The 25,492-nt window shown below is 41.1% G+C and overlaps 1 protein-coding gene across 4 annotated transcripts in view; it reads left to right on the top strand.

The window, feature by feature from the left end:
* Positions 1-14,001, top strand: part of LOC145342400 (ubiquitin-protein ligase E3A-like) — a 41,306-nt gene extending 27,305 nt beyond the window's left edge. For 3 of the 4 annotated variants that reach the window (XM_080187969.1, XM_080187960.1, XM_080187981.1), the window contains 2 exons: positions 1,848-1,991; positions 13,191-14,001. In XM_080187969.1, coding sequence (XP_080044095.1) covers positions 1,848-1,991; positions 13,191-13,311 — 265 coding nt within the window. In that variant the 3' untranslated portion in view covers positions 13,312-14,001. Of the gene's footprint in view, positions 1-1,847; positions 1,992-10,483; positions 10,573-13,190 lie in introns of all 4 variants that reach the window. The other variant, XR_013886545.1, reaches the window with a different exon arrangement.
* Positions 14,002-25,492: the final 11,491 nt, after the last annotated feature.

Below are 25,492 nucleotides of genomic sequence, written 5' to 3'. Positions count from 1 at the left end.
GGTTAAATCTTACGGGATCCAATTGGTGGCTTGACAACAGAAGGAGGGTGGTTTTTCAAACTGGAGGCCTGTAACCAGCAGTGTGCCTCAGGGATCAGTGCTGGGTCCACTGTTATTTGATAATTGTATTAATGATTTGGATGAGAATTTAGGAGGCATGGTCTGTAAGTTTGCAGATGACATCAAAATGGGTAGCATCGTTGACAGTGAAGAAGGTTATCTAGGATTGCACCAGGATCTTGATCAATTGAGCCAGTGGACTGATGAATGGCAGATGGAGTTTAATTTAGATAAATGCAAGATGCTGCATTTTGGTAGATCGAACCAGGGCAAGACTTATTCAGTTAATGGTAGTGTGTTGGGATTGAGTTATAGAACAAAGAAGTCTAGGTGGGGATTGAGTTATAGAACAAAGAAGTCTAGGTGTATAGGTTCATAGCTCCTTGAAAGTGGAATCATAGGTGGACAGGTTAGTGAAGAGGGCATTTGGCATGCTTGGCTTCATTGGTCAGACTATTGAATACAGGAGTTGGGACATCTAGTTGAAGTTGTGCAAGACATTGGTACGGTCACACTTGGAATACTGTATACAGTTCAGGTCACCCTGTTATAGAAAGGATATTATTAAACTAGAACGCTTCTGGGACTTGATGGTTTGAATTATAAGGAGAGGCTGGATAGACTGGGATATTTTCCCTGGAGCATAGGAGGCTTAGGGATGATCTTATAGAGGTCTATAAAATAATGAGGGGCATAGATAAGATAGATTGCCAGCATCTTTTCCCAAAAATAGGGGAATCTAAAACTAGAAGGCGTAGACTTAAGGTGAGGGGAGAGATGAAAAAGCGTCTAGAAGGACAATTTTTTCACACGGGGTAGACAGTTACATAGGTAGGATTGGTATAGAGGAATATGGGCCAAACCTGGGCAATTTGGGCTAGCTTAATGGTAAAAATTGGGCTGCGTGGACAAGTTGGGCTGAAGGCCCTGTTTCCATGCTGTAAACCTCTATGACTCTGAATGCAGCAGACTAATAATTAATGGATAAAGGTAATTATAATCTTCGTTGTCAGCTGTGAGTCTCATTTAAATTTTTCACATACTTGGCATAACATGGTGCAATAATGCTTTTCCAGATTAGATTCTGGTGTTTGGTGCATTTTCAGTAGTGTTCAGTGGAACTATTTTAGGGAGAATATTGCTCCAAGCCAGAAGTATTGTTGCTGTAGTAGCATCTCAACACTCAAGAATTTGGAGTAGGAGTAGGCCATTTGGCTCCTCAAGCCTGCTGCATCATTCAATAAGACTTTGGGCTTAAATCCACATCACTGCCTGCCCCAGATAACCCTCAACTTTCTTGTTAATCAAAAATCTAGCTAACTCAACTTTGAATATATTCAATGACCTAGTATTTAATGATCCAATCTCCAAGCTCTGGGGACAGGAATCCTTTTTTTGTCTTGCACTTACAAAACAGGAAGGAAATAGGTAATGTATTCCCTAGAAAATTCGTCTGTTTCTGAAATAAACTTTTATTTTGCATTTAAGTGGTCAGTAGTATTTTATCTTTTAACATTAAAATTGCTATATAAGATAAAATTAGCACTTTAATAGATCAAAACATGGGCTTGCATAAAATATGGATTGTATATTTTCCTTAATTTTACCCAATATTAATCCAGCTCAAAATTAATGCAAAAAGTGTAACGAGTAAATTAAATCCTGGCAATTGGCGCACAAGATATCCTAAAGCTTGGACAGCACAAAAATTTGATTAAAATGATCTAATACCAACTTCATAGTACAAAAGTTTTTTTTAATTCCTTCCCTCCTGAACATTTTTCTAGAGATTTCTGGGGGATAACCCACAGTCTCCCAGAAGAACAAAAGCGTCAGTTTCTGCAGTTCACCACAGGCTCTGACCGGGCTCCTGTCGGTGGCCTTGGCAAAATTAAGTTGATCATTACCAAGAATGGACCAGATTCGGACAGGTATGTTTTGGGCTAATAATTTTCCTGTGAATGGTTTCTTCATTTATAGTTACTTATTATTGATCTCTACATATAAAAATAAGCAATGTAAGTAACTTAGTTGGAGAAATGTAAATATGGTTTTCAACTAGATGCTGGCATATTATTGTATTCAATCTGAAATAGGCCAGCTGATCTACGCTAATATTTCTGTCCACATGGACCTCCTCCCATGCGTTTTCACTTATCCTGTCAACACAGGCAGTGGCCTAGTATTGTCACCAGACTAGTAATCCAAAGATCCAGAACAAGATCACATTAGCAACCTGGATGGATACATGAATAGGGAGGGAGTAGATGGATATGGGCCAAATAAGGACAGAAGTTTTTATTCATTTCATTAGGGCATCATGATTGGCACACATTTGGAGAGCCAAAAGGCCTGTTCCTGTGCTACACTTTTCTTTGTTCTCTTTGTTCTCATTCTTCTAAACTCCAATGAATACCAGCCCAGCTTACTCAACCTCATACCCATGATCAACCTAGTGAACCTTTTCTGGGAAGCCTCCAATGTCAGTATCTTTACTTGGATAAGGAGACCGCAACTGTTCACAGTATTCCAGGTGTGGTCTAACTCATATCTTATAATTTTAGCAAGACTTCCCTATTTTTATACCCCATTCCTTTTTGAAATAAAAGCCAGTATTCCATTTGCCTTCCCTGTTACCTGTTGAACTTGCATGCTAGGTTTTTGTGATTTATGCATGAAAACAAAGAACAAAAACAGCCTGGGAAATAAGCCCTTTGGCCCAACAAACCCGTGCCGCTATTTTAACATTACCAGTCCCCCCTCCACCCATGACCCTTATCTATGCTTATGGCATTCCACATTGAGGGAAAACTAACTTAGGGACAATTTATTACCTCCAATCAGCCTAATAGCACATCTTTGGGGTGTGGGAGGAAACCGGAGCACCCGGAGAAAACCCATGCAAGCACGGGGAGAATGCGCAAACACCCACAGACACTGGCCCAAATCCATGTGTCTGCACAGCAAACAGTGATAGTCACTGAGCTGTCGTGTTGCCCAGCATCTGGTCCAGTTTAAGCGCACACTAACGACATGAAGTACTAGGCTATTCTCGAACATCCAAGAGCAGCCCTTGTACGACCCATCACATGTATGCCCCTCGTTGGACAACAAGGCAGACCGACTTAAAACCTGTGAATTAAAAGAGAAAAACATTATCATTCCACATCCTTATACATTACCAGGGACGTCCCTTATTTAAAACAATCTCCTATATCCTTCCATCTCCAACCCACTCATGTGCCTGTCTAAGTAACTCTTAAACAACTCCAGCGTGCCTGCCTCCCCCACCTTGCTTGGCAGAGCATTCCATACCCTCACTACCCTCTGTATGAAAAACCTCCCTCTAATATCCGTGTTTTACCTCTTCCCCCCTCACTCTAAGCCCTTGGCCCCTCATAGTGTACGTTTCTAACATTGGAAATAGCTTACCACTGTTTATCTATAGCCATCATAATCTTATATACCTCTATTACATCTCCCCTCAGTCGCCATCTTTCAAGGGAAAACAGCCCCAATTTGCTCAATCTTTCCTCAAAACCCAGTCCTTCCATACCAGGCAGCATCCTGGTAAACCACCTCTGCAATCTCTCCAGGGTCTCCATGTCTTTCCGGTAGTAAGGTGACCAGAACTGGACACAGTACTCCTAATGCGGCCTAACCAACGTTCTATACAACTACAACATTAGATTCCAGCTCTTGTACTCTGTACCCCTTCCTATAAAGGCCAACATACCATAAGCTTTCTTCACAGCCTTCTCCACTTGTACTGCCACCTTCAAAGACTTGTGTGCTTGTACCCCCAGGTCCCGCTGCGTTTCTATACTCTTTATATGTCTATCCTTTATCATATAACTCTCCGCTACATTATTTCGGCCAAAATGCATCACCTCACATTTATCAGGATTAAACTCCATTTGTCATATCTGCCCAATATACCAGCCCATCTATGTCCTGTTGTATTGCCAGACACTGCTCCTCACTGCCTGCCAATCCAGCTATCTTAGTGTCATCTGCAAATTTGCTGATCACACCACTTACTCCCTCTTCCAAGTCATTTATATATACTACAAAAAGAGGTCTCAGTACTGAGCCCTGCGGCACACCACTAGTGACAGACCTCCAGCTAGAAAAGGACCCTTCCACTACTACTGTCTGTCTCCTCTTACCAAGCCAGTTCTCAACCCATCTAGATACCTGGCCTTGTATTCCATGAGCCTTAATCTTTTCAACCAACCTACCATGAGGGACTTTGTCAAACGCCTTACTGAAATCCATATAGATGACATCAATGGCTCGTCCTTCATTGACCGTTTTTGTCACCTCCTCAAAAAATTCTACCAGATTCGTAAGGCAAGATTTCCCCTTTACAAAGCCATGCTGCGTATCCCTAATCAGGTCGCAACACTGTAAGTGCTCGTACATCCTATCCCTAAGAATCCTCTCCATCAACTTGTCTACCACTGACGCCAAACTCACCGGCCTATAGTTACCAGGGTTATCCCTCCTACCCTTTTTAAACGACGGTACCACATTTGCTATCCTCCAGTCCTCTGGGACCTCACCTGTCTACAAAACCCCAGAACCCTCAATGCTGCAGCTTTCTGTGGTCTTTCTCCATTCAGATATTATAGAGCAATCATAATATTTGATCATGACAGCCTCCATAATCTGTTCATGCTCTCTCAAAATATGAGCAAATAACTATCAAGCTTACTTCAGTTCTAGCGGCCCCTTCCAGAACTGGGTTGTAATTGAGAGTTTGACTGGTAATCAACATTGCTATACTTGTACATGGGACAATTTGGTAAATTAAGGAGATTAAAATGCTTTTTACCATTATCCTCAAGGGAGACAGTTAATTTTGTGAGCGTTTTCCGTAGTATTCCAATTTATTTCCCCCTGGTAGAGCTCTGGCCTTGCCCTCTAATGGTCTGCCTTTTGGAATCTGAGTTGCAGATTATATTTATAATGTGATCTGAGGTCTGCAGTTCAGGTCTCAATCCATCAAATTTTGACCTGCAGATCAATTTGATCCAACATTAACCCTGACCCTCTTTACATAATCTTTAACATAACAAAGGGGAATCATTTTACTGCAGTTGTGTGTGAACAATGTGTAAATAGTGTGCAAATGCAGTCGTAGGCTTGCACACCATTTGTTTTGGTAATATAGTTTGACACACGGGATGTGATCCCTGCTCCATAATGACTAGACTTAACGCGTAATGGACTCTTAATGTGTTGAAATCTGTATGAAATGTTGGTAACTTCTGACTTAGTGCAGATGATGTGGGCAGGGTCCTTAATTATTGTTTTGTCTGTGGAGCATTATGGTTAGAGGAGGAGTGTGAAATTTTAATACAATAAGCATAATAGGAGAAGACTTTTTTTATTGTATTTGTTCATAGGATCTGGGCATCGCTGGCTGGGCCAGCATTTATTGCCCATCCCTGAGTGCATTTAACAGTCAACCACATCACTGTGGATTTGGAGTCACATGTAGGCCAGATCAGCTAAGGACGAGAGATTTTTTTCCCTAAAGGACATTAGTGAACCAGATGGATTTTTACACTAACAATGGTTTCATGGTCATCATTAGACATTTAATTTTATTGAATTCAAATATTGTCCAGCTGGAGGCCAGTGACCAGTGGTGTGCCGCAGGGCTCGGTACTGGGACCTCTCTTTGTAGTCTACATAAATGACTTGGAAGAGAGCATAGGTGGTGTGATCAGCAAGTTTGCTGATGACACCAAGATGGCAGGGTTGGCGGGTACTGAAGTGGATTGTCAGGTGATACAACAGGATATAGATAGGTTGGTGCATTGGGCAGATAGGTGGCAGATGGAATTTAATCCTGACAAATGTGAGGTGATGCATTTTGGAAGGAATAATGTAGAGAGGAGCTATGTGATTAAAGGTAGACAAATTAGGAGTATAGAAACACAGAGGGATCTGGGAGTGCAGGTTCACAAATCCATGAAGGTTGTGACACAAGTGGAGAATGTTGTCAGGAAGGCTTATGGAATGCTAGCCTTTATAGGAAGAGGTATAGAGTTTAAAAGCTGCCGTCTAATGCTTCAGTTGTATAGAACGTTGGTTAGACCGCATTTGGAGTACTGCGTCCAGTTCTGGTTACCTTACTACCGGAAGGACGTGGAGGCTCTGGAAAGGGTGCAGAGGAGGTTTACCAGGATGTTGCCTGGCATGGAGGGGTTGGGTTACGAGGAAAGGTTGGAGAAACTGGGACTTTTCTCTTTGGAAAGACGGAGATTGAGGGGTGACATGATAGAGGTATATAAGATACTGAAGGGAATAGACAGGGTCAATAGTGAGAGACTGCTCCCTAGATTGGTTACGAATACAAGAGGACATGATTTAAGGGTGAGGGGGGAGAGGTATAATTTGGATATGAGAGGAAGGTTCTTTACGCAGAGAGTAGTGGGGGTATGGAACGCGCTACCGAGTGGGGTGGTGGAGGCGGGAACGTTGGACTCGTTTAAGGTTCAGTTAGATAGGCACATGAGTGAAACGAGGATGGAGGGTTATGGTAGGGGTTATTGAATAAGGGTTAGAACCTCGGGAGACACCGGAAAGGCAGGCTTGTGATTAACGTTTTGTCTTTTCACTCCGCAGGTGGAGGTCCACCTCGTTGTCAAACGAGGGGCATGCACACGGTGGGTTGTGCGTGGGCTGCTCCTGGAGGTTCTGGGAGTGGCCTAGTACTTCGTGTCGGTGTGTGTGCTTGATCCTGGACCGGTAGACGGGCGCCGCAACAGCTCGGTGACTAGCACTGCTAGCTGTGCAGATACATGGATTTGGGCCTGTGTCTGTGGGAGTTTGTGCATTCTCCCTGTGGTTGCGTGGGTTTCCTCCGGGCGCTCCGGTTTCCTCCCACACCCCAAAGATGTGCTCTTAGGCTGATTGGTTTTACCAAATTGACACTATTCTCCCCTGAATCTGGCTAAGTCAGGGGTTCTATTTGTAGATACGCAGGGTAGAATAGGTGTAGGGTGATGTGGCGGCGTGGGCTTGTTGGGCCGAAGGGCCTGTTTCCCGTGCTGGGTTGTTCTTTGTTCTTTGTTGTTTTGTTTGTATTACCATCTGCTGTGGTGGGATTCCAACCCAGGTCCCCAGATCAATACTCTGAGACTCTGGATTACTAGTCCAGTGTCAATAGCACTACACCACCTCTCTTGGAGGAAATGCCATCCTTGAAGGTAGATAAATCACCAGGGCCAGATGAAGTATATTCCAGGCTATTGAAGGAAGCCAGGGAGGAAATAGCAGATTCTCTGAAGATCATTTTCCAATCCTCACTAGATACAGGCAAGTTACCAGAGGAATGAAGGTCTGCAAATGTTGGACCATTATTTTAAAAGGGTGCGTGGAATAGGACAGAGCATTATAGGCTGGTCAGTCTGACTTTGGTGGGCAGATTATTGGAACCGATTCTGAGAGACAGGATAAACTGTCACCGAGAGGCATGATTCATCATGGTTTAGTTAAGGGAAGATTGTGTCTTACTAACTTAATCAATTTTTTTGAGGAAGTAAGAAAGAGGATTGATGAGGGAAGTTCAGTAGATGTTGTCTACGTAGATTTTAAGCATTTGGCAAAATCCCACATAACAGACTGACCAGAAAGGCGAAATCCCATAGGATACAGGGGAAGTTGATGAGTTGGATCCAAAATTGGCTCAGTGACAGGAAACAAAGCGTAATGTTCGATGAAGGCTTTTGTGAATGGAAAATGGTTTCCAGTGGCATTCCACAGGACTTGATGTTGGGCCCTTGCTGTTTTTGTATGTATTAATAATTTGGACATTAATGCAGGAGGCACAACTGGGAAATTTGCAGATGACATAAAAATTGGCCATGTCATTGATAATGAAGAGAATAGCTGTTGTCTCCAGAACTATGCCAATGGTTTGGTTGAGTGGGTGGAAATGTGGCAAAAGGAATTCAGTCCACATGGTAATGCATGTCAAGACAGCAACAAAGCAAAGCATTACTCAATAAATGGCAGGATATTGAAAATATTAAGAAGTGAGAGATCTTAAGTGCATTTCTATAGGTCGCTGAAGGTGTCAGCACAGGTGGATAAGATGGTAACAAAAGCTTAAAGAATGCTTTCCTTTATTGGATGAGGTGTTCAATATAAAAGGAGGGATATAATGTTGGTTAGGCCACAGCTGGAATTTTGTGTACAATTCTGGAAGGGCACAGTTGTTCTGGAGCAAATTGAGGAAATTTAGAAAATTGTTGCCAGAGTTCAAATTGCAGTTATGAAGAAAGACTGGATAGGCTAGGATTGTTTTCCTTAGAACAGAGGAGGCTGATTGGTGACCTAAATGAGTTGTACAAAATTATGAGGGATCTTGCTAGGGTCGTCAGCAAAGACTTGTTTCCTTCGATGAGGGGTTAATTGCCAGGGGTGGAATGGATTTAAGATGATTGGTATAATTAGAAAAGGCATGAGGAAAACTTCTTCACCTGGAAAGTGGTAGGTGTTTGAAATCCTTTACCCAAATTGGTACAGGTGAAATGCTCAACTTATTTAAAAAAATACTTGGATTTGCACCTGAAATGCAGTAACTGGCAAGGCTACAGACCAGGTGCTGCAAAGTGGGAACAAAATAAATGGCTGGTTTTGTTATCTCTTTTTCTTTGGCTGGCTCAGATTAAACACAATGGGCTGAATGGCTCCTTTCTGTGTTTCAATGTACATTCTCAGAAAGCTGCCACTCACTGAAGGTCCCAAATAATTTCATTTTTATGTATACCAAGTGCACTTTGAAACTACAGGCACTCAGATTATGAACCACAGACAGCCTTTGTTACATTAAGTCAGTTTACAGTTTAAAATACCAGACATATTGGTAAATGCGAGGCAGCTGTGTGCGTGTAAAAATAATGGCCATTGTGTTATGGAGTTTTTTATCCATCTGCATAGTGCCCAAGAAACAACATTTTTCACTGTATACCAATACATATGATGTAATAAATTAAAAGTCTGCAATGACAGAAAATGTGTTCAATCTCTAGAATCGACTGCTTGCACAGCATAGGCAAACAGATATCGAGAGGCTTCATTGCTGGTTAGCTCAGCTATGTAATGCAGAATGATGCCAACAACATGGGTTCAGTTCCCCTTCCACCTGAGGTTATTATGAAGATCCCACCTCAACATAGAAAAGCTACAGCACAATACAGGCCCTTCGGCCCACAGGTTGTGCCAAACATAAGAAATAGGAGCAGGAGTAGGCCATCTAGCCCTTCGAGCCTGCCCCGCCATTCAATAAGATCATGGCTGATCTGTCGTGGCTCAGTTCCACATTCCCGCCCTCTCCCCATAACCCTTAATCCCCTCTCTTATCAAAAACCCATCAACCCGCGTCTTAAAAATATTTACCGAGGTAGCCTCCACCACTTCAACGGGCAGAGAATTCCAGAGATTCACCACCCTTTGAGTGAAGAAGTTCCTCCTCAACTCTGTTCTAAACCGCCCCCCCTTTATCTTGAGGCTGTGCCCCCTAGTCCTACTATCCTTTGAGCGGGAAGAGTCTCTCCACCTCTATCCTATCCATCCCATTCATCATCTTATAAGTCTCAATGAGATCTCCCCTCATTCTTCTAAACTCTAACGAGTACAAGCCTAGTTTATTCAGCCTCTCCTCATAGCTCAACCCCATCAACTCCGGCATCAGCCTAGTAAACCTCCTCTGCACTCCCTCCAAGGCCAAAATATCTTTGCGCAGGTGCGGCGCCCAAAACTGCACACAGTACTCCAGCTGCGGCCTCACCAATGCCCTATACAGCCGCAGCAAGACCTCCCTACTTTTATATTCAATCCCCCTCGCTATGAAGGCCAGCATCCCATTCGCCTTCCTGACCACCTGCTGCACCTGCAAGCTGGGTTTTTGCGACTCATGCACAAGGACCCCAAGGTCCATCTGCACCGTCGCCTGCTGCAGTTTTTACCTTAGAGATTACTAGGCTTACCTGTAACCCTCTATCTTACTAAGTCCCACATACTTACCAAAAAGTCTCTTAAAGGACCTTGTCGAAATAGAAACATAGAAAAACTTTATAGAAAAACATAGTCAACTTGCCCCTTGCCTGAGGTGTGGTGATTCTTGGATTAAATCATCTCTCCTCTTTAAAGGAAAGAGCAACCTATGACTATAGCAACTTTACTCAGAAGAGATCTCCTTTACATAAAAATTGGGAACTGCTAATTAGATTGGGAGTTAAGGATAGGGCCCTGATTTTGAAGTGGAGGGAGGTGGGATGGAGGGGCTGCCAAGTTGTGAACAGAGGGGGAATAGGGAATGAGGGTAGCGGGCTTGGTGGGAGAGATGAGAGAATTGGTTCCCCTTTTTCCCTACCCTTGGATTTCTCACTTCACCTGTTCTCAGGCGACCTCCTGATTCTTGAAACTTCTCAGAACAGCTGCAGGCTCACAACCACAAAGATTGTCAACAACAGGAGACTTGATCTTTATCAGGTAAGCTTAAAACACATTTGTAGAAGTCAGGTGGCCTAATGTTGCACAGGCAGAATGTCATGTAATCAAACTTTCAGGAGTGTCTCCAGATAGAGTCGGCATCCCTATTCCACCAGCTCTTCAGGTCCTGATGATTTCCAGCCTTGATCCTGGAGAGGCTTTTTGTGATAACTTGTACTCGTGCGTCCCACCGTATTCTTACACCCTGCCCTAGATTTGGCTGGGATCTGCCAGATACTATGGTCTGACAACAATGAGCTCGTTCTTGGCACGTTGTCAGTATGTACCATATCTCAGTATGAGCCATCCCTTTCTCAGTGGAGAAGAGTTTTGGGATGGCATTGAATTATGAATCTGAACAAAGAAAAATAAACTGAAATCATATTTTACCAACTGAGCTCCAGAATTGACCATGCCACTAGGCGAGCATGAGGCTAGATAACGCTGCAACTTGTCCCTGGATATTTGGTTCATCTGGTTTGCTATATGTACAATTGGCATTTTAAAAATATAGACACCAGAGTCCCTTGAATGTCCTTAATTTACAACTTTGTCTATTCCCATATCTTCAGCCTTTCCCTTGGCTCCTTTAACACACATTCAATGTGTCTCCTGTTTATCTTGCAATGTGTTATATCTTGCACTTAGAATATCTAATTTCATTTGCTATATTAAAGATTTGAAAACAAAATTCAACTCCTTAGCGTTGTCTGTGAATCTGATAAAGCTGCATTGTATTTGTGAATTGAGATATAGTGTGGGTGGAACAGTATTGGGCAGTAATCCCTGGGACCATTCCACGTCCCCAGTCTGACATCACTTCTCCAGCTAAGCATATCATTGAGGAAGAGAAAAAAAGACTAGGAAGCAGCTAGCTCTAAATGGACTCTTGGGAGGTGTGTCTGTTTCGAACTACTTCAATTTTCATTTCGGGTAATCGGATTAATTTGTAAATTTTAAAGTTAGGGCAAGGTGACTGGAATTAAGAGACAGCGGAATGTAGGAACAAGTTCACAGTCATCTCATTCCACGCTGTATTCAATAGCTCTTCTCAAATCAGTTATCTTTCAGTGCACTCGTTGGAGTATGAAATCTTAATCTCCCCCATGCCTTATTAAGTGTTTCATTTAAATTTTCAAAAACAGTTTTTGTGTGTTGTAGGTCCAGCCAGTTAACAACTCTTGCCCTTCTCATTCTCCACTTATTGCTGCATAAATTTTGACCTAAATTCACTGAATTAAAATAAGATTTAATAAACTCCCATATTTTCTAAGCAGCCATGGCACATTAGTCAGCTAATGATGCTACACATATTCTAATGATTGGAGGTGCTGCTGTTTAATACTCTAGGGTGCTGCTTTACATTCTGTAGAAGTCTTATTAGACTGGCATGCTACTACCGAAGAAGGCAGATTTATTTTTAATTGTACAAGAAGAAGCAGTGCACAGAACGAAAAAGATGAATTTCTTTCTTTCACTCAGACTCATCTTGCTTGTATCCAGTTTACAAGTTGTGCAATCTACCCTTCTGGCAGTACAACATATTTGATGACTTATGTGGAAATGTAGTAATGACATAAATTCATATCTTGCTTGATTTTGTTTCAAACTGGCCTGCAGTTCAGTGATGCATGTGAATTTAATCGTTCAGTGAAGGAAGTTATTACATTAATCCTGTTGCTTTAAATATCGGTTGTGTGGTGATTCACGGTAGTTTTCAATTATTTGACTTATTTTCCGCTAGATAGCAGCTTTTAGTAGAATCTGGAGCTTTAAGTTTTATGTTTAAACATTCAAGACAATTTTCTTTCCTCCACAATGGCTTGAAGTTGTTGGTAGGTATTTTTTTCTATTTCTTTCTCATCAATTATTTGTATTTGGGTAGATTCCAGAATTCTAGCTGTTAGATTGTAAATACCTAATGACAGCTGAGCTGAGTGCTCTGACTAAATACAGAGAAAGCATATGATTGCCCATCACTGCCTGTATGTGATGTGACATTCAATCCACTGATAGAATTCTTGCAGATGATTAGCTGGAGGTTTCTCTTTCTTGAATGGAAATCATACACTTGTATAATATATGGATTTTTTTTACTTCAGTGCAACATTGAATTTTTGTTTCAAGAAATGTGCAGTTTTCCATTTACAACTGGATAGTTGATTTCTAAAATAATTTTGTTTTGTTGCTCTTGTCTCTCCTGGACAAATCCTGTGCCACACCACTTCTTTGATCAGCATTTATCCCTCAAAACAACATCAGTAAAATAGGCTATTTGGTCATTTATTTCATTCCTCTTGAGGGATCAAGAGGTCGCAGACTGGCTGCTATATTTCCCTGTTTGTCATCAGTAACAGCACTTATGAATTAATTCATTGACTATATAGTACTTGGAGGCAGTGTGAGCTTCTATAAATACATAGATGCAAGTTTGTTTTTGTGAGCAACTGGATCATGGTATAACGAGGAAAGAATAAGGCAGCAAGTAATGTTTTACTTTATATTTTCCACTAAAAACATTTGACTTATTTTGCGTTGTGGCTTTTTCAAATATCTAATTTATACACATGTAAAAACTCGGAATTAGTGACTTTATGCTCATGTTTTATTTCTGACAGGCTGCCAACAACGCATACTTGCTTCAATGTACTCCTGCTTCCAGACTACTCCAGCAAGGACAAGCTCAAGGAAAGGCTCCTTAAGGCAATCACATATTCAAAGGGCTTTGGCATGTTGTAATTAACTTGTGGCAATGCAAGTAGTCTCATAAGTCAAACTCAAATGAAGATGCAAAATCTCCTTCTAAAATATTGATTAGCCAATTACGTTGAGATAAAAAGCCACATTATTATAAAATGGGCTGGATTAAGTGCTGAGGGTGGGTTCCCAACACCCCATCTTAAATGTCAGGAGTGTGCCCTTCTTTGCTTTGTCAGCTCACCCTGCCTTAATGTTTTGGGCAATGACCCTTTAATCAGTTTGAGGTCTGTCTCCAAGATGAAATTCCATCTCAAAAAGCTGCCAGTCTGCAATTGGCCAGCAGCTCTGCACACTGGCAGCATCAGCAGGAGCGGGGTGAGCACTGCTGGTGCTGCAGATGGGTCAAGGAGATGATTGATGTTCAGTGATGAACATGGACATTCAGGTATGTCTGGATCTCTGTGGGACCAGGCTAACATGCCCAAGTGATTGGGTTGAGGGGATGTTGGGCAGGGCAGGGGAGTGAGTGGATTTGGGACAACAGAACTGGAGAGAGGGTCTCTGGGACCGTGAGTAAACCTGCAGAGCTGCATGTTGAGCACCAGCGTTTCCTGCCATCTATTAAATTGGAACAGGATGAGACCCTTATTCAGGCATTAATTTCCCATTTAAGGCCTCAATGATGCCACAGATGAGCAACCCACCTGATGCTCATGCAATTATGGTGGGTGGGGGGTGGGGGTGGGGCAGGGGAGAACAGTGATGGGGACAGAGCCTATGCCACATGCCCTAATTTATAGGTCCACTCACTTGCTTTTCTTGCCTTAGATGGCCTGTAAAATCCAGCTCTGTTTTGCTATTTTCCCCTATGGATTTAATTTTTTAATTTTAAGGTGGAACTACATTTAAGCATAGTACAGTTGGGATATTCTTGACAAACAATAAACCTACCAAAATCAAAAAACACTTGCTCCAGTGTTTCCTAATTTAAATATTACTGGTCCTTAATGCAGTTACGTTAAGTTAGGGCTTTAGGTTTATTTTATCATTATATCCCAAAATTGGTTTATAAAAAAGAGGGAATGATGTAAATCTCTGCACAGAAGCCTTTTGTAACCCTTCTTACACTTTCACTTCTCCCCCACCATCTCAAAAAAAACAAAAAAAAGTGTCAAGGTCAGGGTGTTTGGCCAGTTTATGTGGATGACAGTTTTGGGGGGAATGCTTCTCCCAGCTTAATGAAGAAGGGGTGGTGATGTGATTATTACTGAAAGTGTTCTTTTAAACCAAACTGCTGCCAGTCTTCCTGTACCTCAAGGTTTTTCCTACCTAATTTCCTCAGATATATTGAGGGATGGCAGTTATTTTCTTCTATATTTTTATACTTGATTTTTCTGCTATTTCCTGAAGGAGATATGCATTTACAGAAATATGAAGCCACTTAACTAAGGGGGGCCTCTAGTGCATGTAACTAATCTTGTTTCATAGTAAATACAATGGTGTGTTGTATGATAAAATATAAAAATATTGTGACTTAAAAGAAATTATCTGGACCTGGTGATCTTTGTCCATTAATAAAATGAGAATCATGTCTCTCAATGCACAATGTATTTAATGTACAAATAAAATTGAGAGCTGGGTGTAAAGTTATAATGTAGACACAGTACTCGATTGGGATGTGTTTAAAACTGAGTATTGATCTGTAATGTTTGAATTAAAATGGAATAGTATAGCAACTTGCATTTATGTTAATGTCTTGTCTTTTTAAAATTACTTCTGATAATTGAGGAGAGGGAAGAAACATGAGCATGCTGTACAGTTTGGCTTTGCCACAGTCTGAAAATTGTATTTTTTATCTCTCCCATCTTTGTTAGTGATTTAAAAAAAAAATCTAGATACACCAACGCTTGACAAGTGAATTTATCCCAATAAGCATAGCTAACTCAGGGTTTCAATCCTGAAAAACATGATTCTGGAATGTGATGGCTTTAGTACAAGGTACAAGGAAAGATCAAATACAACAATGTGAATTGTTAGAATGATCAGCCCCATTAGCCACATAATTCTGAGTAATTCTAAATATTATCATGGTGAGAGCATGAAACAGAATTAGATCAGAAATATCAGAAGAACAAGATGGGCTAAGTTAAGGAAAAAGAATAAGGGATGCAACATTTATGTTAAAAATTATAATGGAGAGCATGATAGAAGTCTAGAAACTGTATATTTAGTTTTATAGATTGCACCCAAGTCATTTGACAGGGAGCCAAGGACCAATATTTGAAATGCTAACTTGGATTTGGAAGGGAAAGATTGAAGGCTGCTTCAGAATTTATCCCAGCACCAAATAGCAGCCATAGACAATGAGTACAGTGAATTAATAGCTGTAAAGAGTGTGAAAAGGTTGTGTTCTCGTCTCCAGGTTATTTCAGTCTTTACAGTGAAATTATTATAAATTATCAAGACAGAATATAAGTAATTTGAGGTGTGTGGATGATGAGCAATTTTGGCAGATAGAGGAAAATCTACAAAGACACCAAGACACAGTTATAACAAACAGTAACTGATGAATTATATTTCAACTGCAATAAAACAGCATGCATTGTAATACCCAAGGAAAGGATTATGGCCAGATGCAACATAGCAGTAGAACCAAAGGCAATAAAAAGGAAATGAAACAAATAGAAACATTTTCCTATTTAGCTAGCCAAATAATAGCTGATGGGAAAAGTGATCAGGACGTCAGGAAGCTATCTAACATTTTCAAAATCTTCACAGAAGTATGAGACCTCTTTGGAAATAAGGACAATTCTATTGAAAGCAGATTGAAAGTACTAAAATGCTACATCTGGTCAATGTTATATTGATGCAAAAGTTGTAATATAAGCCAAAAAGGAAAACAAAATAAAGGCAGCAGAAATGGGATTTCTGAACATGATCAACTAAGGAGGTTTTGAGGAAAGCAGGTGCACAAGAATTGCTGAAGATGATCAGGAGCCAACTGTAGTTCTTTGAGCATCTAATTGGGAAAGAAAAACTAGAACATCTGGTATAACTGGTAAAATTGAGGGATGCAAAGCAAAAGAGAGACAAAGGAGGAAATGTACCAACAGTTTAATGAGCAAAACAGGTATAATATTTGAGAACAAAACACAAATTGTTGGCTGCTATCAAGGGCAATTAAAGTTGGAAAGACATAATCACTAACATAAAGCATAACACCTGAAGAATACCAAATATCAGCAATCACTATATATCCTGCTGCTTAATCAGCAACAGCAGGAGATTGAAAAAGTTCAGTCAGAGCATATGAATCTTATATATCCCATGTTTGGAACTTGATTGCTTCTGTATATCCATCAACCTCCTTTGGTTGTGGACAGTGTGCAATATATGTAAAAGGCTACAATTCCATTTGTTCAATTGGTAGACCACTGCGTTATGACAGGCAAATCTTATTAGGATTTCTCCTTTGCCCACTCTCCTAACCTGTCCCAATCCTTCTGCTTCCTCAGTACTACCTGTCCCTGTACATATTGTTGTATCATCTGCAAATTTAGCACCAGTGCCTTCAGTGTGCAGCCAGTTTTTCAATATGCAATCCCTTTTGTTTTGTGCAGCTGTCTATTTAAATAAAACAAAATCTGTGTGGTACCTATCCTACCCTGCCAGGCTGCTGTGTAATCTGTGCAGTATTATAATATACAATTTGTAGTTTGAAGATTCCTGGTTCAAGGGATCTAATCCTTGAATCTACACTAGTTTGTTTCTGGTCTGTTTTTCTACATTTTAATCAATTCATTAACTGCACCTAAAATCATAATACCTGAAATGTGAGAATGAAAACAATGCAACTCCTGTGTCACCTGATGCACACATACTTCAGTATGTTTAAGTTTGAATAAACTAGGATTATTTTCACTGGAAAGATAGAGGCTGAGGGGAGACCTTTTAGAGGTCTACAAAATTATGAGAGGCATAGACAGTGTGGATAGTTAGAGGCTTTTTCCAAGGTGTCAATTGCAAGGGGCTCAGGTTCGAGATGAGTGGGGGGAGGTTTAAGGGAGATCTGCGGATCAAGTTTTTCACGCAGAGAGTGGTGGGTGCCTGGAACGCCGTGTCAGAGGAGGCGATGGAAGCAGGCACATTAGCACCATTTAAGAGGCATCTGGATGGGTACGTGATAAGGAGGGAATAGAGAAATATGGACTAAGGACAGAAGGTTTTTTTTTTAGTTAGGGCTTCATGATTGGAACAGGCTGTTCCTGTGTTGTACTTTCCTTTGTTCTTTGTTCTGCTTGGCTGACAGCAAGCATAATTCAACTAGGCAATAAGTGCTTTTCCAACTGGGGTAGGAAGGTAGTGCTGCACAACAATGGATATTTTGATCGAATAATAGCTACAGCATTGGAACAAGCCATGTGATAATTCCAGGAATTCATTCAATCATAGTTGGCAACCCCACCAATGATGCAAAGTGGCAGCAGTGTATATCTTGTATAAATGCATTGCAATAACTCACCAAACCTCCTTCGACAGCAACTTCTACACCTGGAAGAGCAAGAAGAACTGATGCATGAGAATAGCACCATCTGCAAGTTCCATCCAAGCCACACACCATCCTGATTTGCAACAATATCACTGCTCATTCACTATCACTGGATCAAAATCCTGGATTTCCCTTGGTAATGTCACTGCAGATGTATTTATACTAGATAGACTGCCATGATTTAAGAAGATGGCACACTTTTGCCTTCTCGGTGGCAATTAGAAATGGGCAACAAATTGTGGCATTATTAGTGGTGTACAAAACCCATGAAAGAATAAAAAAAATGGAAAACTTGAAAAGGGTAAAATGACAAGTGTCAAATGATGTGTTTAAAATTCTGCCTGGCAACTGGCCTAGGTGGTGTGGCTGTTAAAGATTAAAAGGAGGCACAGGCATTTTGCTGGAAACAAGATGTAAGTCATATTTGAAGCCAATGGCAGTAGTATCTGTGTTTATAGCAGTGAGGCTCCAAAGTCCCAGGAAAGTGTTGAGAATGTTGGGTTATATCTTAAACTGCCTATTTACTTTCAATAGCTAATTTTCCACTTAGCTATAAAGCCTATGTGGTTCACGTTACCATGGAGATGGACTTTGAGCTAGGGAGTTCTTAGGAAACCATTGAAGGACTTGTTTGCAGGATTTCCAAAAGTTTCACTGAATCTCGCAGATATGTTGGCCAGCCAGGATCCATGAAAGAGAGAGCTAGAAACCAGAAGTTCCTATGGTTCACCATGCAGGAATGTGGGTAGACGTTCACACCTAAAGTTTATTTATTAGTGTCATAAGTAGCCTTACATTAACACTGCAATGAAGATATGTGAAAATCCCCTAGTCACCACACACCGACACCTATTCAGGTACACTGAGGAAGAATTTAGTATGGTCAATGCATCTAACCAGCACGTCTTTTGTACTATAGGAGGAAACAAGAGCACCTGAAGGAAACTCACGCAGACATGGGGAGAACCTGCAGACTCCACACAGACAATGACCCAAGCTGGCAATTGAACCCAGGTCCCTAGCATTGTGAGGCAGCAGTGTTAACCACTGTGCCACCTGATTAAAAAGGCCAAATTCTTTAGAATTTAAAACAAGTCTGGAAAATTCACCCAGTTTGCACTAAAGGGAAAATATGCAGGAAAAATGTTCCAAGGTTTATCAAGCTGGGAAAGGAACAGAAGTAAAACCCCCTGGGGCAAAGGATTCATATTGTGCTGGTTATGGAAGAATTGAGTGTCTCCTGAGGAACAGTATAAGTGGGAAACGTTATTTTTAAAGTAAAAAGGGAAAGTTCTATTTCATAGTTTAAAGCAAAAGTTACCAAATAGTGTTCACTCAATGTTGATCCCAGTTTGCTTGTTACAGTAAAAGCCTTAAAACATAAAATATTTTGTGTTACCATTTTGGCTAATGGCTAGAAGTTCATATTTTTAAAAGTTATCGGCCGATATGGCTGTCATACTACACTGAACATCCAAAAGCAAAATAGTGCAGATGCTGGGCATCTGAAATAAAAACAGAAGATGCTAAAACAAAATAGCTTTTGTGGAGAGAGAAGTAGAGTTAACATTTCAAGCTGATGACAAAATGTGTGGTGATACAATTGATCTTTTCTTTTTCCACAGACATTCCCAGTAAATTGTCACCTATAATTATTTATTGTTGACTCTAGCCACTAGGTGGCAATGTGTAGCTAATTTTCAGAGGTATTCCTTCTCTCGATAAGGTCACCCTATGCCTCGTACGCTCCAGGGAAAAAAAACGCCCCAGTCTATCCAGCCTCTTCTTATAACTCAAACCATCAAGTCCCAGTAGCATCCTAGTAAATCTTTTCTGCACTCTTTCTAGTTTAATAATAGGGAGGTGATCTTGAGCCCACACACGCCATCCATGCAAACACCATCAGGGGCTTAAGTTCCAGAAGTCGTGGATCTTGCCAGCGAGATTGTGATCTCGGGTCTTCTCTGCCCCACACTGGCAATTTTATCAGGTTCATATTGATAACATGTGTGAACCAGATTTACATGCATTTGAATAAAGTTTAATATAATTAACACGCCCACCTCCCCCCTCCACCAAATATTGACCCCCTTGCTGGATATTGACATCCACAGACATAATGTCATGCCAGCGCAGTTCACAAAAGGTTCACTTAGACCTGAACCTGTCGTGGGAATCCCCCAGAGGACACTAAGGGCAGTATAGCCACGAGGGGACGGAAGCAGTTCCTTGGCACTGCCCCTTGGCACGGGTTGGCATTTGGCACAGCCAGGTTGACACCATGCCCATGCCATTCTGTGCCAACCTACCAGTGCCAACCTGTGCCAAAGGGGCAGACACCAATGGGAGCCTCATGATGGAGTGAGAATTTATTTGTATGTGATGGTGATCAGGAGAGGACAGAAAAGCAGAAGATGCCTGCGATGGCCGTTGGTTAGGAGCAACAGGAATGGGGGGGACAGAGGGTGCCAGCTCTGATTGTGGGGAGTGGGAAGCAAGGGGCTGATAATCAGTGGGGGGTAGGGCTAATGATTGCGGTGGGGGGGGAGAGCCGATTCCAAACAGGGGTGGGAAAGGAGCCCCTGAAATTTCCATTGTGGGCTGGGGGATTATTTATTCCTGTTATATTCTTTAAAGATGGCGCCCCGATCACTGTGCAGCCGGGTTTTCTCTCTTGAGAAACACAATGGTTTTCTAACCGGAAACAATTGCCATTGTTTGGTAAGATTCCCATCATCGAATCCCTATAGTGCAAAAGGAGACCACCCAGGCTCTCTGAGAGAGCATCCTACTCAGGCTCCAGCCCCCTCCCTCACTCCCCCCATTTCCCGTAGCTCCACGCATTTAGTCATGATTCTTCTGCATTAATTGTTTTTTCTGTTTCTGAGCCTGATTCGGGATTATGTTTTGTGATGTGTTTCTTCCAATTGCTTCTGACTCTGAATTGTTTAAAGATTTCTTAGGATCTGCTTAGCCTGGAATTTTAAAGGATTTAGCTCACCTCTGCTTGAGCAGTTGATTCTGCGATCTGAAGTTGGCCTTCCTAAGGAGATTCAATGCAGTCTTATAGAGCCATAGAATCCCTACAGTGCAGAAGGGGCCATTCAGCCCATCAAGTCTGCACCAAAAGAGCATCTTTTCTAATACCCAACCTCAACCCTCCTACCCCACCTTATCGCTGCTCCCCCCGTGCATCTCCTGCAGTGAGGAATTTCAAATTTTTGCCTCCAGCTTCCAAACCTTTGAACTTTCCTTTGTCCTTCAGATTCTGGAGCTTCTTTTCAGGTCAGACTGCTTTTCTCAGTCTTCTAGTATTTCAGCTTTTTTCTGCATTTTCTGCAAGGTCTTTGGTTTTTCCATAATCTGCCACCATGTTGTAGGGTGATCGATACTATTCGATAGGTCTTATGAAGTCTTTGTAGTCATACGTAGGTTAACTGTAAATCTTCATTGACTCTCTTAGAACTATTTACAAATGTACTGTGAAGGGTACAAGCTAGGAGCTTTCTCCATGCTTGCTTGTGCACTTGGCTCTGTCCAACACTAGACTGACCCTGGATGCCTGTCATGTGCTCACTTACATCACTTTACTTAGTTCCAAATTAACCCTTTATATATACAGCATAGTCTAGACATTTATTTCCTGAAGTCTGGAACAGAGGCCTCCAAACTACAGCCCACGGGCCACATCCGGCCCACAGCAACCTGAAATATTTATAGATAATAAAACTAATTATTTCTCTTTGTTTTTTCCCAACCATGCAGTTGGACAGTTGACATGTGCAGTTCCTGTCCATCACACTCTCTCTCATATGACCACAGTGATGTCAGCTTGGTGAACCCTCATTTTCAGTCAGATATGCCCTTCAGTAATGGAACGAAAATAGAAAAGTGGACAGTGAGAGTTTAATGAAGAATGGGGCATAAAGTACTTCTTTGTACAAGCAGGTGATAAAGCCTTGCATGTCATATGCAATGAAACTGTTGCAGTTTTGAAGGAGTACAATGTACGTTGGCACTATGAGACCAAACATGGAGCAAGTTATTCCCAATTCACAGGAACACAGCGTTTGGAAAAATTTGAATCAATGCAATGCAGGTTGCTTTCCCAACAAGCTTTTATTACGCAGAAGAGAACTGAAAATGAAGTTTTAACCAGGGCCAGTTATAAACTGGTTAATGTGTTGGCTAAAAGAGTAAAGCCATTCACCGACGGAGATCTCATCAGTGTATGATTGAAGCAGTGGGAGAGTTATGCCCAAAAAAAGCAAATCTATTCAAAATTGTCAGTGTTGCACCAAATACTGTTGCTCGTAGAATTGAGGATATAGGAAGCAATACATTTCATCAAATTGCAGACAAAGCAAGAAATTTTCTGCTGTATTCTCTCGTACTTGATGAATCGACTGATGTGTGTGATATATCATCACTCTTGGTATTGATCCGTGGTGTTGACAGTGAATTTAATGTCACACAAGAATTAGCATCAGTGCATAGAATGCACAGCACAGTAACTGGAGAAGACATCTTCAAAGAATTGCAAAAAACTGTTTTAGAATATAACCTGGACTGGAATAAATTGCAATGCGTGACAATTGATGGAGGAAAGAACATGTCTGGGGAGATGAAAGGTTTGGTTGGATAAATCACAAAAGCTTGTGAAGTTGGTGGATTCTCAAAGCCCATGTTTCTGCATTGCATTATCTATCAACAAGCATTGTGCGGAAAATATGTGGACGTGACTTGTGTTCTGAAACCTGTTGTTTCAACAGTGGATTTCATTCGATCTCACGGGCTTAATCATCGCCTGTTCCATGATTTTCTGAAAGAAACTGATTCTGAGTTCGATGACTTGCCTTATTATTCAGCAGTTCAATGTCTTAGCTGTGGAAAGATTCTATCACAGTTCTTCCAGCTCAGAGAGGAAATTGATTCATTTCTCATAGCGAAGAATCGACCCTAACCACTTTTATCAAACAGTGACTGGGTTTGGAAATTGGCATTTTTTGCAGACATGATCAATTGAATCTGAAGTTGCAAGGTGAAACAATTTTGATTTGTGATCTATTTGTGCATGTCAAGGCATTCAGGGCAAAACTGATGCTATTTCAAGAACAGGTGAAAGTTCATAACTTGGTTCAGTTTCAATGTTGTGAAAAATTTCATGAAGAAAGTGAAGCAGAATTTCCTTCTTCATTTGCAACAGAAATCATTAAGGACTTGCAAAAACAATTTCAGGAATGATTTTCTGATCTTGATGGAAACACAGATGAAATAAAGCTGTTTCAAAATCCATTTGACTGCAATGTTGAAACACTTCCAAGTCAGTTTCAAATGAAAATTATTGATCTCCAATCAAATGATATGCTGAAAGACACGATGCAGAAAGCAAGTTCTAGAAATTAAAGAACAGAAAGCTCTAGAAATTAGAAAACAAAAAGAGAAGTTCTAGGAAGACAGATGTCAAAAGGAAAAAAGGGATTGAAAATTGAACAAGATACTGTTCATTGAAGATAAAGAAAGGAGCAAAGTGAGAGACTCTTAGTTAAAGACAGAGTTGAAAGATGCAGACCTGATAAAGTTGACTAGTGAGAAGCCAGACATTGAAAGTTATCCTAAGATCGGTAATCTTAGAACAACCTGTGAAGCAGTAATGTTCTATCGGCATGGCTGGGTACTTGTGAGATTGTGTGGAAGCTTGAGTGCATGTGGCAATCTAAGGCAGAAGAATACTGAAAGGACAGATTGAAATCCTGGAAGTGGATCGTTTCTTCTGATTGGGAGAAGATTCTAAAATGTGTCTTTTTGAGAGTAAAGTTTCATGTTTTCACTCTTGTGGAAACTGGAGTTCCACTAAGGTCACTTGGCTCACAGAGTAATAAGCATCTGGGGAGATGTGGGGAGAAATCACAGAAATTATATTGGCTGCATCTGTCACTTGGTTGCAGAGTGGGGTGTTTCGGACCACAGTTGGTCTACTGGCTTACGGCGAGTGAGTAAAAAAATTGACTGAATTCATCACTATGAATGGGGCCTGAGGTCCATAGGGAATCAGTGATTGATCTCCCTGTGAGGCACATTGAGTACAACTTCCCCAGTAACAGGCAGTGGCCTGTCCAGCTGGAACTCGTTACTTGAGCTTTTTACAAGGCAGGCCCAGGACTAGGACTGCTGAACTGTAGCCCAGGCCAGGACTGGTGTGTGTACACCATGGTCGTGGTTCACTTTGCATTCTGTAATAAACTATGTTCCTTTCCAGTCAAAATTCCTGAATCATTAAAAGATCCTTTGTTGCTTCTCAGTATTTGTGGAACTCCAAAGTGAAAATTTTGTCAAGCTACTTTTCATTGAAATAGTCCAGGGTTTCTCAGGTACATTTTTTACTTGTCTTCCTGTGGAGCCAAGTGGAAAAAAAAGTGATTCTTCAGCTCCACAACATTATCTGTGTGCTACTACTAACTTTCAGTTTTCTACTTCAATGTGTCGTCATAGAATCCTCTTCACTTTGCTGCTGTTCCTCTGGCAGTATTTTATTTGTTTAAGAGGTATGGTCATTGCTGGAAGAGTCAATATTTATTGTCCATCTTTAATTGTCCTTCATCCTGTGAGGCCTCCATGAGTAGGTTTAGAAAGGGAAAATTATGCGGCATGTAGCATTCCACCATAACCTTCGAGACCCTGGTCTATTTCATGTCACCTGCAGATAGATTCAGGCACATGAAATGTGCCTTCAGCATGCCAGTGCAGTTTTGTTTATTTCTTTCATTGGGTGTGGGCATCATTGCTAGGCCAACATTTGTTGCCCCTCCCCAATCGCCCTTGAAAAGATGGTGGTGAGCTGCCTTCTTAAATCACGGCAGTTCATGTGGTGTAGGTGCACCCACAGTGCAAATTCAGATGGAGTTCCAGCATTTTGCCCCAGTTACAGTGAAGGGACAGCAAGTTGGAATGGTGTGTGGCTTGAAGGGAAACTTGCAGGTGGTGATGTATCTGTGCATCTACTACACTTGTAGATGGTGGAGATTATGGATTTAGAAGATACTATCAAAGGTACAACTCTTCGTGAGTTGCTTCAGTGCATCTTGGAGATGATGCATACTGCTGACACTTTCCGTCAGTGGTAGAAGAGTGAATGAGATGCCGGGCAAATGGGTTGCTTTTTCTTGCATGCTGTCAACCTTCCTGAGTGTCGTTGGAGCTGTGGTCATCCAGGCAAATGCAGAGTATTCCATCATACTCCTGACTTGCGCTCAGTGATTACTATGATGGACGAATGCTATTGTATGATTTACAAAATTATGCTCAGCCAATTGATTGCAATTAATTTCGTACCATAAATCCATTAAATTAGTACAACTTCGTGTTTTATGTTGTTGCAATGTTTAATTCTTAGAATTCTTTCATTATCACAGTCAAAATAGAAAAGTATCAATTTCCAAATTTGGAAACAAGCCTCTTAAATTAAAATGACAGATGTGTACAGAAGAAAAGAGTTAACAATGAACTTCAAGAACTAATCTGTTAAATCCACAACAAATGTAATAGACATTGTTTATTTATGTTATATTTTCAGATTTCTTTCCAATATTTCTAATTGTCAGACAGATGCCTATTATATGCCATTAATTATTTGCATATCCATTGCACTAGCACATAGTTAGGATTTTATTT

This window comes from Carcharhinus amblyrhynchos, chromosome 1, assembly GCF_965287045.1.
Source record: "Carcharhinus amblyrhynchos chromosome 1, sCarAmb.v2.hapA, whole genome shotgun sequence".
Taxonomy (NCBI): Eukaryota; Metazoa; Chordata; class Chondrichthyes; order Carcharhiniformes; family Carcharhinidae; genus Carcharhinus; species Carcharhinus amblyrhynchos.
The sequence above is the reverse complement of the archived record's forward strand: the minus strand, read 5'-3'. Positions and strand labels throughout refer to the sequence as shown.